General features: G+C 34.4%; 2 protein-coding genes across 9 annotated transcripts in view; one reads left to right on the top strand and one right to left on the bottom strand.

The window, feature by feature from the left end:
- Window positions 1–660: 660 nt before the first annotated feature.
- GPR151 (G protein-coupled receptor 151) lies at window positions 661–7825 on the top strand. Its single transcript, XM_051978664.1, has one exon. It carries the CDS (start codon window positions 4573–4575, stop codon window positions 5809–5811), a length of 1239 nt encoding a protein of 412 aa, XP_051834624.1. The 5' UTR covers window positions 661–4572; the 3' UTR covers window positions 5812–7825.
- Window positions 7826–9348: 1523 nt separating this feature from the next.
- Window positions 9349–15400, bottom strand: part of TCERG1 (transcription elongation regulator 1) — a 70361-nt gene continuing 64309 nt past the window's right edge. For 7 of the 8 annotated variants that reach the window (XM_051978657.1, XM_051978660.1, XM_051978658.1 and 4 more), the window contains 4 exons: window positions 13164–13343; window positions 12377–12460; window positions 11616–11716; window positions 9349–10418 (listed from right to left, as the gene is read on the bottom strand). In XM_051978657.1, the coding sequence (XP_051834617.1) occupies window positions 10217–10418; window positions 11616–11716; window positions 12377–12460; window positions 13164–13343 (567 nt within the window). In that variant the 3' untranslated portion in view covers window positions 9349–10216. Of the gene's footprint in view, window positions 10419–10687; window positions 10782–11615; window positions 11717–12376; window positions 12461–13163; window positions 13344–15400 lie in introns of all 8 variants that reach the window. The other variant, XR_007950768.1, reaches the window with a different exon arrangement.

The raw sequence follows: 15400 nt of genomic DNA, 5'->3' as shown, positions 1-15400 counted from the left end.
AACTCCAACCTTGCCCATCCTTCCACCAAGCCCTCAAGAATTTGTTTCACTTTGCCCAAAGGGCTATAAAACTGCATAAACATTGATTCAGTAATACCACTACTAGGCCTGTATCCCAAAGAGACCATGAAAAAGGGGAAAGGACCCACCTGTACAAAAATATTGATAGTAGTTTGCTTTGTAATGGCAAAAAATTAAAAAATAAGAAGATGCCCATGATTTAGGGAATTGCTGAACAAGATATAGTATGTAGATACAACAGAATACTATTGTTCTATAAGAAATGAACAAGCAGATTTCCAAAAGTCCTGAAAACAATGAACAGAAGATGAGTGAAATGAGCACAACCAGGAGAACATTATATATAGTAACAGCAACATTGTGTGATGATTACATATGACAGATTTAGCTCTTCTCAGTAATGTAAGTGATCCAAGACAATTCCAAAAGACTTGTGATGGAAAATGCTATCCACATCCAGAAAAAGAAATATGGAAAATGAATGCAAATCAAAGCACAGTATTTCTACTTTTAAAAAAATTAGTTTTTTGATTTTTCTTCCTTCTGGTTTTTCCCTTTTGATTCTTCTTTTACAAAATGACTAATGTGGAAAATATATTTAACATCATTTAAGCAGATTGTTTGCTATCTTGGGGAAAGGGAAGGGGAAAAAATTGAAACTCAAAATCTTATAAAAATGAATGTTGAAAATTATCTTTACGTGTAATTGGAAAAAATAAAATACCACTTAATCGGGGTAGGGGAAGAAGAATTTCTGTTCCATAATGAATAAACTTTTCTTCATTCTGGATTCCTTTTTCTCATATTTCATCTATTTGCTGTCACTGAGACCAAGATCCCACCACACAACTGAGCATCCTTGGCCATCCTCTCCAGCACTGATATAGTATTTTAAGGTTTGCAAAACATTTTTTACAAGTGTCAATATCTTCATTTGAAAAACAACTATTATAGTCTACTTAACCACAGTGAATGTAACAAAACAGAACTAATCTTATACCCAATCATCTTCAATTCTTACTATCCTTTTTTCCATCTGACCAATCAATTATCTGGGAAATCTTGTACTTACTACTTTCACAAAATCTCCCATCTGATCCTTTCTCTCTATACAACCATTACATTAAATCAGGCCTCCATCCCCTCTTGCCTGGACCTTTGCAAAAGCCCAATTCCTCAAATCTCTCTCCACTCCAGTTTTTTCTCCATACATTTGCCAATGTGACTTTCCTTAAATACACATTTGAAATTCCCTTTTTGCCTCTAGGAAAAAAAAATTAAGAAATGCAAATTAAGACAACTCTTGAGATACCACTACATACCTGTCAGATTGGCTAGAATGACAGGGAAAGATAATGTGGAATGTTGGAGGGGATGTGGGAAAACAGGGACACTGATACATTGTTGGTGGAACTGTGAATACATCCAGCCATTCTGGAGAGTGATTTGGAACCATGCTCAAAAAGTTATCAAATTGTGCATACCTTTAGATTCAGCAATGTTTCTACTAGGCTTATATCCCAAGGAAATCTTAAAGAAGGGAAAGGGACCTCTATGTGCACGAATGTTTGTGGCAGGTCTCTTTGTAGTGGTCAGAAACTGGAAACTGAGTGGATGCCCATCAATTGGAGAACAGCTGAATAAATTGTGGTATATGAATATTATAGAATATTACTATTCAGTAAGAAATGACCAGCAGGATTTCAGAAAGACCTGAAGAGACTTACATGAACTGATGCTGAGTGAAATAAGCAGGACCAGGAATTCATTATATACTTAAGATTATCAATTCTGATGGACGTGGCCCTCTTCAACAATGAGATGAACCAAATCAGGTCCAATAGAGCAGTAATGAATTGAACCAGCTCCACCCAGCGAAAGAACTCTGGGAGATGAATATGAACCATTACATAGAATTCCCAATCCCTCTATTTTTGTCCACCTGCATTTTTTTCATTTCCTTCACAGGCTAATAGTACACTATTTCAAAGTATTGTTTTTGTACAGCAACTGTTAGGACATGTATGTTTACATTGTATTTAATTTATACTTTAACATATTTAACATATATTGGTCAACCTGCCATCAGGGGGAGGGGATGGAGGGAAGGAGGGGAAAAATTGGAACAAAAGGTTTGGCAATTGTCAATGCTGTAAAATCACCCATGCATATAACTTGTAAATAAAAAGCTATAATAATAAAAAATAAAAATTTAAAAAAAAAAGGAAGAGAAAAAAATTGTAATCCTTTATTTGGCTTTAAAAGCCTTTATAAGCTGGGCTTAATCTTCAAAAAAAAAAAAAAGTATTATTAATTTTGTTAACTATTTCCCAATTAAATGTAAAAAAATATTCAATGTTTAATTTTGAGCTCCAAATTGTCCTCTCTATCCCTTTCCTTACCCTTTAAGAAGGCAAGCACTACATGCAAAATATATTCTGTATTAGCCATCTTGCATAATCACACACACACACACAAACAAAATAAAGAAAACTATAGTTGTCTTGCATTTGAGTTTCTCCTAACCCACTTTTCCAAACTCACTATAAATTACTACCCTTCCCACGCTCTATGAGCTATAAACTGGATTTTCTGTTCATTCCAGTGTTTTTCATTTCCTTTCTCCTTTGCTTTTGTACTGTTCAACTCCCAAGCTCTTCCCCACCTGGCCTTTACCAGTTCCTTGTAGAATCCTTTTTTTTTTTTTTTTTTTTTTGGGGGGGGAGGCTGAGGCAATGGGGTTAAGTGACTTACCCAGAGTCACACAGGTAGGAAGTGTTAAGTGTCTGAGATCAGATTTGAACTCAAGTCCTCAACTTCAGGGCTGGTGCTCTATGCACTGTGAACTTGGAATCAGAACACTCATCTTCATGAATTCAAACCTGACGTCAGACACTTCTTAGCTGTGTAATTCTGGGCAAGTTACTTAACTGTTTGACTCAGTTTCTTCATCAGCAAAGAGCTACAAAAAGAAACCATTCTTGTATCTTTGAAAAGAAAATTCCAATAAAGTTCATGAAGGCAGACTGATTGAAACAACTCAACAAAGACACACACATAACTGTTTTTTCTGTACATAGAAAGATATAGATATCTATCTATTTGAATAAACATAGACAGATATCTCTAATTAAAAAAAAAAAAAAAACCCAAGTCAGTGGCTAAAAATAGACGTATGACACAAAATTGACATTAGAAAAACATTTTCATTATAAAAGTCAGCTGGGATTTTTTTGTTTCTGTTTTTATTGAATGCTTAAAACTACAAGATACTTTAAAATATCAAAGAATTTGAGAACTAGAAAGGACTTTAAATCACCAAACTCTTCCACTTTTATAGGAGAAACTGAGACTAAAGAAGTGGCTTGTCTAACAGTAAGTCAGTAGCAGAAACATGACTACAACCCAGGCCCTTCTGCCTACTGATAAAGATCTCTTTGCATTATGTCCCACTATGTATTTGAATCCAGTTTTAAAAACATTTAAATCCTCACTCAAGATGGAAATGCATTTTAGTGAGCAATTCCAACTTTTCCTGTCTCTCTTCAATATAGCCAATATGTACTATTTAGGCTCAAAGCTGATGGTAAAATTGATACATACGAATATTAAATTTTCATTCTCAATTTTTAGATAGGTCATTTCTCTATTTTTATAAGCCTACTTAAGTGCAGCTTATTTACTTTTTTTTTTTATTTTTCTTCTTTTCTGTGGGGGAAAAATATAGAATTATCTCTATTTAACTGCTTATCAATATATGGGAAAATACAACAAAACAGTGATGTCCTGTTTCCTGGATACTACTGAGGTTAAAGGGATTAAAGATTTCAATTGGCTTTATAACTATCACACTTTAAATTCTAATTTAGCATATCTACACTAAATTATACACCTGTAAGGAACTCACAATCTTTGGAACAAATATAGAATTGTTCATGATAAAATTTCTCCCAGCATTCTCTCCTTGTTCTATACTTGATTGAAGGGCTCTGTTTATGCAATTGGTCAGAGCCAGATGCTTGGCAATAGGGATAGGGGTAAGCTCATTTCTGTGGAGAGAAAGTAAAACATATTAGTCTAAGAAGCTAGGGCATTTAAAGGCAGTTAATATTTACTGATCCTGGGGCTTTTACAGCCTTCACCAAATAAATAGATTAACTCACAGCAGCCTTATGAACATATCGTATATACTTAACATGGTCTTATCTTATGTATCATTTATGAAGAGGCTGTTTTAATTACTCCACAGGACAGATAATGCAAGCAATTAAGACTTGCAAATAAGAAAAAAACAACCTGCTCCCAATGGTGACTGTCAATCACTGGATTTGCAGGTATATACCATGTAGCAGCCAAAGAAGCTTTAATTCAAACATCATCCAGGGTCGAATACAGGGAGTAAGGATGAGGAGAGGCTTGAATGGGTGGTGTTAGATAAATCTGACGAAAGAATATTTCCTGTGCAAAAGAGCTAACGAACACACATCTGTAGGAGGGGCTAGCTGACAAGGGAGAGTTCCTAACATAAAAGGTTGTGCTAGCAGCACTCAGATGATTGCCTGCAACTTCAGCACCATGAACACTTCCTTAGCAAGACTCCACTTTGCAGGAGGCTATCAGCCTTCTGACTCCAAGGACTGGAGATCTATCCTTCCTGCTTTCTTGGTGGCAATCTGTTTAGTAGGTTTTGCAGGGAACCTGTGTGTGATTGGCATCCTCCTACATGGTGTTTGGAAAGGAAAATCATCCATGATCAACTCCCTGATTTTAAATCTGAGCCTAGCTGATCTCTCTCTTCTACTATTCTCTGCACCCCTGCGGGCAGCAGCATACTCCAAAGGTGTTTGGGTATTGGGATGGTTTGTCTGCAAATCTTCTGACTGGTTCGCCCATACGTGCATGGCAGCCAAGAGTCTTACAATTGTTGTGGTAGCAAAAGCATGCTTTATGTTTGCAAGCAACCCAGCCAAGCAAGTGAGTATCAACAATTGTACAATATGCATGGTGCTGGTAGTCATCTGGGTTGTGGCCTGCCTCTTACCCTTGCCTGAATGGTTCTTTAGTACCCTCAGGTACCACGAAGGTGTGGAGATGTGCATCATGGACATACCAGCCCTGGCCCGGGAATTCACTTCTATATTCGGTAAGCTCTATCCTCTGCTCATATTTTGCCTTCCTTTGCTCATCGCTGGGACGTATTTTTGGAAGGCTTATTGCCAGTACCAACACAGAGGAACTAAGACTCAAAATTTAAGAAGCCAGATCCGCGCTAGGCGACTCACAATGATGTTAGTAAGTGTTGCTATAACCTCTGCTGTCATGTGGCTACCAGAATGGATAGCTTGGCTCTGGGTATGGCATTTAAAGAAAGGAAGCCCTGTTCCACCTCAAGGTTTCATAGCCTTGTCTCAAGTCCTCATGTTTTCCATTTCCTCTGCAAACCCCTTCATTTTTTTAGTGATGTCTGAGGAATTCAAAGATTTCAAGGATTTCTGGAAATGGCTGACATCAAAAAAGCCTCTACCTAACCCAGATTCTCAAGGAACACCAGCTGGTAACTCACAGATCATTTCAGATAATGTTCTATCTCAAGAGCCCTTGCCATCTGAATCAGACAAAGAAAAACCTGGATCTTCCCCTTCTGGTGAGGAGAAAACAAACAAGGAGATTCCTGTCCTACCCGATGTGGAACAGTTCTGGCATGAAAGGGATGTAGTCCCTTCTGAACAAGACAATGACCCTATCCCCTGGGAACGTGATGCTTCTGAAATAGCAGGTTGTTGTAAATGAAATTACAAGTTCCCAAGTCAAATGAAGATGTGTATTTATTGTATGTTATATTGCTCTCAAAATTTTGCTAGGTACAAGTCTGGTAATCTTATCTTTGCACTTGGTTGTACTCAAAAAAATATCTTGCTGATAAAGCTTTCAAAATCGCATTTCCAATAAATAGGGATACCCTTACATTAGGAGAATATTTATGATGTTTAGATTATTTAAAATAAAATTTTCAAATTTAATGTGCAACCTTTTGTATTTCGTTTTTCCCTCAGAGGTTAGAGTGTATTCACACTATGGCATTTACTTATTTTCTCCCTTGTCACAGAGCTGGTTGGAGAATGGAATGAAATCTGTAGCTAAATAAAAATGGCTCTTCACACAAAACTTTGATCCAGATGACATAAATCTGAACCCATTACTTTGTCCTTCTTAGCACTAAGAAAGCCACTCTATTAAAAAATTTTAAAATATTTTTGATTCCAAATTAATTCAAATTCAAATTTATACAATCAGAACACAAAATATAAACTTAGCTTCAGAACTGAATTATTTTCAAAGTATAACCAAACAAGCTTAATTTAGTTCTGGCAAATTCAACTAACCAGCTGCCAACAAGAAAGTTATTTACTAGGAATTACTTCATATTTCCCTACCATTCATGCTGGTTTGAAATTTCTCATATAATCTGGCATTTTGTTGTTGTTCTTTCTTTTTAGAAAAATACAAGACTACTGTGTGGTTCTCTTTGGGGTGGTGTCATCACCATCTCATCAAACTTAATATCTGAAAAAACTTTATACTTAAAGCTTAATTCACTCAGCAAAATCTCAATTTAAAAGACCATTTTACAATAAGTTATTAATGAATATTAAAGATTATTTCTGCCTAACCAGATTATATACATATATATAAAATATAGTGATAAAAATATATACAAAGTGCTTTGTACCTTTAAAGTGCTTTTAAAAGTATTATTATTACTGCTAGAAAAAAAGGATGTAGAACTTATTCTACCAATTAAAGACTGAAAGTATCCCCTAACATTCTATTCCTAATTCTAAGAGTATCTCTTAGAATTGAAGGTTGCTATAGTATTTTAACAGGGATAGAAAAGTTGTTTTTTTCTAGTCTAGAAATTGTCTCTCAAAGTGAATGATCAAATAAAAAACTAGGATTCAAACTTAATCCATACTCTCTTTAACATCCAGAGCAACAGTTTCTCCAAATGACTGCAGTGGTGGATACATAACAAGGAAGAATAGGAATACAGGCAGGCAAAGAACTTGGTTTAATAAAGGGACAAAAACTAAAAAAAATGCAATGACAATGCAGAAAAAAAGGGCAAGAAAACAGAAAATATTGGAAAAGAAAACCCAATACTTATCAGATTTTTCTGTCCCCATAAGGATAGATAGAAAAATATCAATATTTGGCACCTTACCAGTCCAGAACTTTATAACTGATTATCTCCCACATGCATGTAATTATAAATGCATCATTTTTCCTACAACACAGAAAACATCTATTGGGACTAGTTACACTTTTTTCCCAGAATTCTAATGGGATTTATAAGTATATTTCCATGATAGGGCTCCCTCAGAAATGCCTTAAGGCAAAAAAAAAGACAGAGGTAGAATAGAGAAATTGGATTATGTAGGAAAATACTGTGGAGACAAATGAAGTACTTTTTTTAAATAAGTGAAAATTTGTGGGATATTTTACTTAACTATATTGATGCTTATGTGCAGTGGGGGGTTGTTTATATTAACCCCCACCTTATAACTGAATCATTAAGATTCACTGTTGCTCATGAGGCCAGAGAAACATATAGAAGTACTACTTTCCCCAAGAGCCTAAAGAATTATTTAGTGATGTATATACCTTACAGAATAAGTAACTTTCAATGCTTTATTATAAACTGTGTTAATTTGTGTTTTGTGTTCTCTATATACCTTAAATTTGGAATCTGAGATAATGTTGATGCTCATTTTGACTCATGAACAAATAAAAAGCAAACATGCCATACTGTATCTATTCCATTTTATCTCAGAGATATCCATTGGTCCAAATCTCATTTTTTTTATATCGTCAAATCATAATTATTTTTTGGCACACACAGGTTTGTTTTTTTGGTATTCTGGCAGGGTTGACCTTGTCTCTGGCACAAAAAATTCCCAAGAGGAATTTAAATTATATATTCAGTCTTGTCAAAATACAGAGCTTGCTAAGTATCATTTCAAGATGCACACACAGGAAGGATAATTAGGAAGCTGAATACTTGTTATTAAGCATCTGACAAAGTCCTAGCATTGATAGTTCATGTTTCAGTTCTAATACCTTACCAAAAAAAAAAAAAAAAAAGAAGAAGAAGAAGAAGAAGAAACTTGGGCTTTGGAGCTTTTACACTAATATATACTGATTTCCAAACTATACAAAATCATTCTCCCAATATTTCAAGACATAATTACTTAAATGTCAGCAAGCCCATTTGTATCAAAAATTTTACTGTGAGACAGGAGGAAGGCAATGACTGAACAAACAGGAATTTGTAGAATTCAAAGTCATAACAAAAAATTTTGATAGTCTAGTAATTTTTTCAAAAATTCTCCTAGGAAAATTAAGTATAATAGCAAAGAAAAGTCCTCCAGTTTTGAAAATATTCACTTTTACTCTTCATCACAGAACTCAACATTACTTTATGGATTTGCAGAAGTGAACCGCAAAATAAAGGGAAAGAAAACAACCTAGTTATACACTAGATCAAATTTATGGATCCCCAACTTAGTCTGATAAAATTGATTCTATATGTACAATTTCATATACATCTATGTGCAAATATTATAACTAAATATAATTTAACAAACATTTATTAAGCACCTACTTGTGCAGGGTATTGTGGTAGGCATTGGGGAATGTAATGTGTGTACACAAACACACACACAAACACATAAATACATATGGATATACCTGTCATATTTTCCTTTAAAGTGGGGTTTGGGGAAGTAATAGTGATGGTAAAATATAAGAGAAATGAAATAAATACCTCATTCAATATGCCATTTATAGAAATATAACATCCAGTAATACTCTCCCTCATCTACTCAAGAGGAAACAATGGAGAGCAAACTAATATTTGAGATGGGATAGCATAGCTAAAGTGATGGGAAGTCAAAAAAGGGTGATAATATCACAGAAATATGCATGATACACTGAAAGAACTGCCATGAAATGCATAAAGCATCAATTAAAATTAAAAAAGCAAAAATGTAGTTTTTGCTTAATATGTAAGAAAAGAAAGATAGAGCTGAAAGAAGTGAACACAAAAAGAATTTTTTCAAATCCCTTTCCTTTTTGCACTGCAAATAATTCCATAACACAAAGCTCTTAAAAAAAAAATGCATTCAAGGCTTTAAAAAAAATATGCAATATCAAAAGTTTTAAAGCAGATTTCATTTGTGCAGTTTCCATTTTCTGCTTCTTTTAAGAACAAATTTTAAAACAAATTTTCTTTACAGATTATTTAACATTAAGCATATACAATCCACATATAAAAAGGGTTGGTTTATTGTAGTTCAAATACATAAACTGAACAATTCAAACATTTCAAAATTAAACTTTAGAAACACAAGTTTAACATTCAAACAGGAGTATAGTTTACAAGGATTACCCAGAAGGGTAATTTACTCTCTAATCCAGAAATTGATAAAGTTCACTTCTATAGTGAATAAAAATTTGTTTATACAACCGTCCTGTTCTGGTAAGTATTGTTATTGACTGTGTTTCCATATCCAAGAAGAAATTACCAGAAAAATCTTCACTTAGACAAAGCAACCAGATTCTTGCCTATAATTCAGAGGGATAATCAAAGCACATCTGTGAACAAATTCAAACTAAACTGGTCTCTAGTGACTGGAGGCAAAAGCAGGAGCATTACAATATTCTTGGCCTCTGCTTCTGGCAGCTGAAAATTTAATTAACAATGTTTTTCTTTTACCTGCTTTACAAATCAACTTAGGTTTGTTCCAAGTTTGTGGCACTTGTATTTTACAAGTTCAGACCATAAACCATTCCTTGGGTCTTGCATATATATAACACTGCTAGGAAGAATGTCATCAAAAATCACTGACTTCCACACCTCATATAAGGATAATCTTTAGTTTCAAGCTTTTATATTTACTAGAGACAGTCTAGATGTTTGAGTATGTACGTCAGTCATGCCACACAAAGAAAAGCATAAATATTTCCAGAGTTCTTTGTTCAAAAACCATGTTCACAAATGCTGCTCCTTCCTCCGCTCTTCAGATGGTTTTGTAATAGGTTGACTCTTATATATTTTTATGTAAAAATCTGACAGGTGGCTCATGCAAGCATTTTGAATTAATAGATACCCTTGGTGTGAAGAGTTATGTCAGAATTATTTTGTTGATCGTCTTGTAGGTTCTGAGGCTGTTGGAGGTGGAGGTGGACCTCGTCGATCCAGGTCATCAACATATGCCACAATGAGTTTGCGCCTCTCCTCTGGCACACAGTCAAGAACCAAATATCGCTTATCATTCTGCAAAATCTTTTCTACATCTTTCAAGTGCTGATCAGACTCCTGGATTAATTTTTTGGATCTGAAATAAGAGAAAAAAATCCCAAGAATTACTGACTGCTGCCCATAGGCCTTTCAGAAATGAACTGGCGATGTCAGTCTAGTTCCTAATTGTGTTTCCATATTTTAAAAAAAGAAAAATTTCACTGCAGTGGTCACCTTTGTAGGTCGTCTCAGCAAAGACTTCAAGGAGTGAAAGGGCCTCAGAAGCTGAATTACCCTCCCACCCCTAGTGGTGGTCCCTCCAGATCAGGGCTGAGGGTGGGTGGGTAAATCTTGCCCGTGCTGTACCTGTTCTGTGGATGAACAGAGGACTTCAGTCTGCGGGGCTGCCAATCCCAGCATCTTTCACAAGCTTTCACTTTCACATCTTTCACTAAATTAACTATAAAAATGTAGAAAGAAGTCTTACTTCACATCTAATTTAAAAGCCCAAGCTGATGCAAAACATTAAGGACCCTGACCAAAAAGTCCAAAAGCCATATCAAATGACAAAATACCTAAAAACCACACCCTCAGCACTACCTATCCTCCCATGCATGTACCCTTAAATCACGTTCCAAATAATTTTTTTTTAAGGAAGCCAGTTAGAAGCATAGTACAACAATGCTTCTCTGAATACTGATTTCTAAATCAATGTAAAATGTATATTTTACTGATAACAATTACTGGTGATGGTGGGGGAGAACTGAGCACGCTGCAGAGTAATCCAATTTAAGATTTTGATTTTACAGTTTATGTATTCATTTAAAAAACTCAGGAGATTGTTTTCTCTTTAAAAAAATGTTCTATTGAGTCTAAACTAATGACTTTATAGCTTTAAAATGCTTCAGCTATACTGAATAATTAAGGAAGAAAAAAATGACTTCATAAAGAATGTAGAGGGAAAAGTATCTTTGTGGGATGTGGTTTTCATACTATAGTTGAATGTAACAGATTTTTAACTGTTCAATAAAAATAAAGATCACTTTTTAAAGATACTGGGTGGGAGGGAGAGGGCTAGACAAAATGAGAATGAGTATCTGGGCCCTTTCTTCCAAAAAAAGAAAAAAAAAAAAATCATGCCCACAGTTATTGGATCCAGTTTTGAGCATCTGGCCTCTTATCCTAAAATTTAACATGTCAACATGTGTGTGAATGAAAAGTTTGATTTGGCCTGTTCAGTAAGGACTAGTAAAGACAAAATGGTCATTGATATGAAACAATTTGTTGCACACACCTGTATGTTATAAATTTGGTCTCTTTCAAAAGTGTCCTGAAGTCAGCTTTGGCAGTAATATATTTGTCTCTGATGTACTCTTCAAATTCCCTTTGTTTTTTCTGTAAGAAGAGAATTAGTAACATCAAAATACTTGGTAAATGATCCAAAAGTTCAAAAATTTCATCATTTACATCAATTATTTTATATGACAAACTGATCTAATCATAGGAAAGTAAGTTATATTTAAGATAAAGTCAAAATTCTACACATTTAAAACTTTCAAATATTAAAAAATCTGCCCAGTGGAAAGACAAAAAATTGAAATAGCATTTGATAATTAAAACAATACAACAAATATTCATAAAATATTTCCGTTGCACATAATGACACAAAACAAAAAGTAGCTAACATTTATTAAACCCATACTAGGCATAATAAGCACTGTTTAGAGATACTATTATGTTCAAACCATAATCTGAAGTAGTACATATAGCTTTGATTCACACAGCTTCAATCCAAGAATTTAAAATTTTTATTTTAAAAAATTCCTACAGTATATTTTATTATTACATGAAGGTACAGACTATAGGATTAAAATTAATATAAAAGTCACTTCACTAACAAACACCATTGTCACAGTGTTTGGCAGTATAACTGTGTGATAAAGCAGCCTGAACCATGGACTCGAATCAATGGCAAGTAATACTTTTGTTATAATTGCCTGTGCTTACTTATAAAATACTCAACAAATATCAACAAAATTAAATTTTAAAACTCACTCTGTCACTGGAGGAGAATTTAATGCACCGTGGATCTTCCTTGATGATTTTTTTAACTTCTTTCCAAGTGGATGTGAGTGTAATCTTTCAAAAAGACAGATAAAATAAAAATATAAATGTGGCTTACTCTTTTGGGGAGCTCAAACTGCAGCACATATGGTACATAATATTACACACTGACCTGAGATCTCTTGTAATGCCCAAGCGTAACAGGACTAGTTAGGGACAGTGAGGCAGCTTTAATGCAATTTCTTTTTGTTGGCTTGCCACAAGAGTTATTTTCATGGCCATACTTTCAAGGTGGCCTAAGACATTTCACCTGCAAACCCTGCATTTACACGGGCAAACATCATAACTTTTGAAAGATACCATTCACCAAAAAGAGAACAGTTACTTAGGAGCAAGACCTGGATAACAACGTGCACAAACTGCAGGAAAATGGGCCATGATACTGAATCAAAAATAAAGAAGGGAAGGGCATCTAGGTCCAAAAGAGGTGACCACTGATCACACAAATGGATATTTTGGTTAACTATGGGAATAAATGTAACACAGAAACTTCAAAAGAAGCTAAACATAATTTCTGAAAAGGGCAGTTGAGGAAAAATTACCTCAGGACTTCTCTAAAAAAAGGGAAAAGAGAGAGAAGTGAAATAAAAGAATTTTGGATGATGTAGCATTAAAAATATAAAGACAATAACTGTTAAAATTATTTCCTTTTTTTCAAGTAATTTAACTATTCCTATCTAAAATAAAACATAACAAATAGATAAGAATCCATTCTTACCGCTGAAGTTTCATCCAGAAGTTGTCTAAAATGTTCCCTCTTCTTTTTGGTAAGCGCTTCAATGTGTTCGTTGAAAAGCTTCTCTTTCTCTTCTCTTTCTAACAAAGAGCCAGATTCCCATCGATGATCTTTTCGAAGAGTTCTCCGAGTATCAGACCATGACACATCTGAAGAACGAACCTTTATTTAAAAAAAAAAAAAAAAATTCGCATTTCACCAATCTCAGATACCTTTTTCAGCTGATTGATTTAAGGAATATGAGGAACTTTAAATGTGATATTTAAATACCATAGCCATTTAGAAAATAAGATTATTAAGACAAACACATTTTAGGAAAATGAGACATCCTTATTGATGATCAGCAGAATACTTAAATTACTTCAAAATTTTCATGATTTTAACTAGTTTCACCATTCCTACTGCAGATTCCAATTTCCTTAGGACATCAAATCTTGAGGTCAAAATAACAACTCTGGTAGCCAAATTTCTCATCTTAGCTTTCTTCAAACTGGATTTTTATAAACTGTCAAACTCAGCAAATCTAAACCCAAATTCATTTTTTTTCACCCCAAAGCTATCCCATATTTAAATTTCTCTACACCATCATGTTTCTCTTATCATAAGGATTCACAAATTTAAGAGTCATTGCTGACTTTTCCCTCTCTCTAACTCTATTCCTAATCAATTGCCACGTCTGGTCATTTCTCCTTCCACAGAATCCATGCCCCCACCTTTTCATGCCACCTACATCTTAGTTCAGATCCTCATTAACTCTTATTAGACCTCGTAAGGTCTAGGAAGCAATAACCTCCTAATTGTTCTCCTCTGACCCTAGTCTCTTTTCTCTCAAATCCTTTGCAGCTTCCAAAATGATTTTCATAAACCACATCTGACCATTTCACCCTATTACTCAAAAATCTTCAATGGCTCCCTTTTGCCTCTAGAATAAAACATTCTCAATTGTCTTTCCAATTTTATTTCCTATTATTCAACTTCAGCATACTCTGTTATAGTCAAACAGATCTGCTAGACACTCCACATATATATTCCATCTCCTACCTGCATGTCTTTGTATATAAGTGCTCCAATATCAGGAATACAATCCTTCCTTACCTCCACCTTCTTCACTAAAAGTCTAGCTTTTTTCAAAGCACAGTTTATATGCCAACTCCCATAGGAGGTCTTTCTTGATTCTCCACCTGCTCAACACTTTCTCTTAAAATTCTACATACTCACTAGTGTAAAATGATGAATATCCACCAACAGAATGTAAATCTCAGGACAGACACTGTATCATTGTTTGCTTTTGTTTCCCCAGGATTTAGACAGGCTTTATACACAGCAAAATAACTGTCTGACGAACTGAAACAGCTAAGATTTTCTGTACCGGGACTATAAATGAAAACTTTCCAGCTTGGTAGGGCCTTGTTAGAACTAATAGTCCTTAGGAAACAGCTTTCAAAAACAAATCAAAAGTTCTAGATGCTATCAGTATTGCATTTAGGATATTATGTGTGGCACAGGGCAATATAATTAAAAGGTACATAAAATGTCTCCATTAAAACTTTTCCCTAGTGCAACATCACAGGAGATAAGCCTGCACTCTTAAAAGCTTTATCAGTAGAGCTAATTATTAAGGAAAGATCCTACAACCACGTTGAAAAAAGTTTTAAGGACCAGCCTAAGTTTGGAGGATGATGAATTTTTCAGATATAATACGTCTATTTCCCCAAAACTACCTAAGTTATAAAGAGGTTCCTGAAGGATGTACCTATTTTGGTGAAATTATGGAGTCTTTAAGCACTAGAATGCAAAGCAGTGGAATTTGCAATTGTAAATCACCTTTTCAAAAAAAAATTAAACAGAAGGTAAACTGAATAAAAAATGCTTCAAGTCACCAGTATATCATAAAATAAAATTAAGAAATAAAAACACAAGAAGCATTCTCAACAAGATGAATACCCTGAGTCCCACAAATAAATTTTTGTTAACTTTCCTTCAACAAAGAGAAATTCTGGGTTTTTTTGCTCACCAATGTTATTAAACTCTATCTAAGAAAAAGGGAATAAAAGCTATACACAACTTTCATTACTGTTGAATTCATTAATCTTTTTATTGTCTCCAAAAGTTTTCTCAAACTCTTGATTCCCCAAAATAGACTAGTAGAAGAAAGCAGACAAACTGAGGTTCAGGGTTGATGAAGCATAAATAAGAATGTCAAATCTTTAAAAAAAAAA

The sequence above is a fragment of the Antechinus flavipes genome, chromosome 2, assembly GCF_016432865.1.
Source record: "Antechinus flavipes isolate AdamAnt ecotype Samford, QLD, Australia chromosome 2, AdamAnt_v2, whole genome shotgun sequence".
NCBI lineage: Eukaryota > Metazoa > Chordata > Mammalia > Dasyuromorphia > Dasyuridae > Antechinus > Antechinus flavipes.
Note: the sequence above shows the minus strand (reverse complement) of the source record. Positions and strands in the feature narration are given on the sequence as shown.

Coding starts and splice junctions, on each gene's coding strand:
- GPR151 (XM_051978664.1), top strand. CDS start 4,573: ATGATTGCCTGCAACTTCAGCACCATGAACACTTCCTTAGCAAGACTC.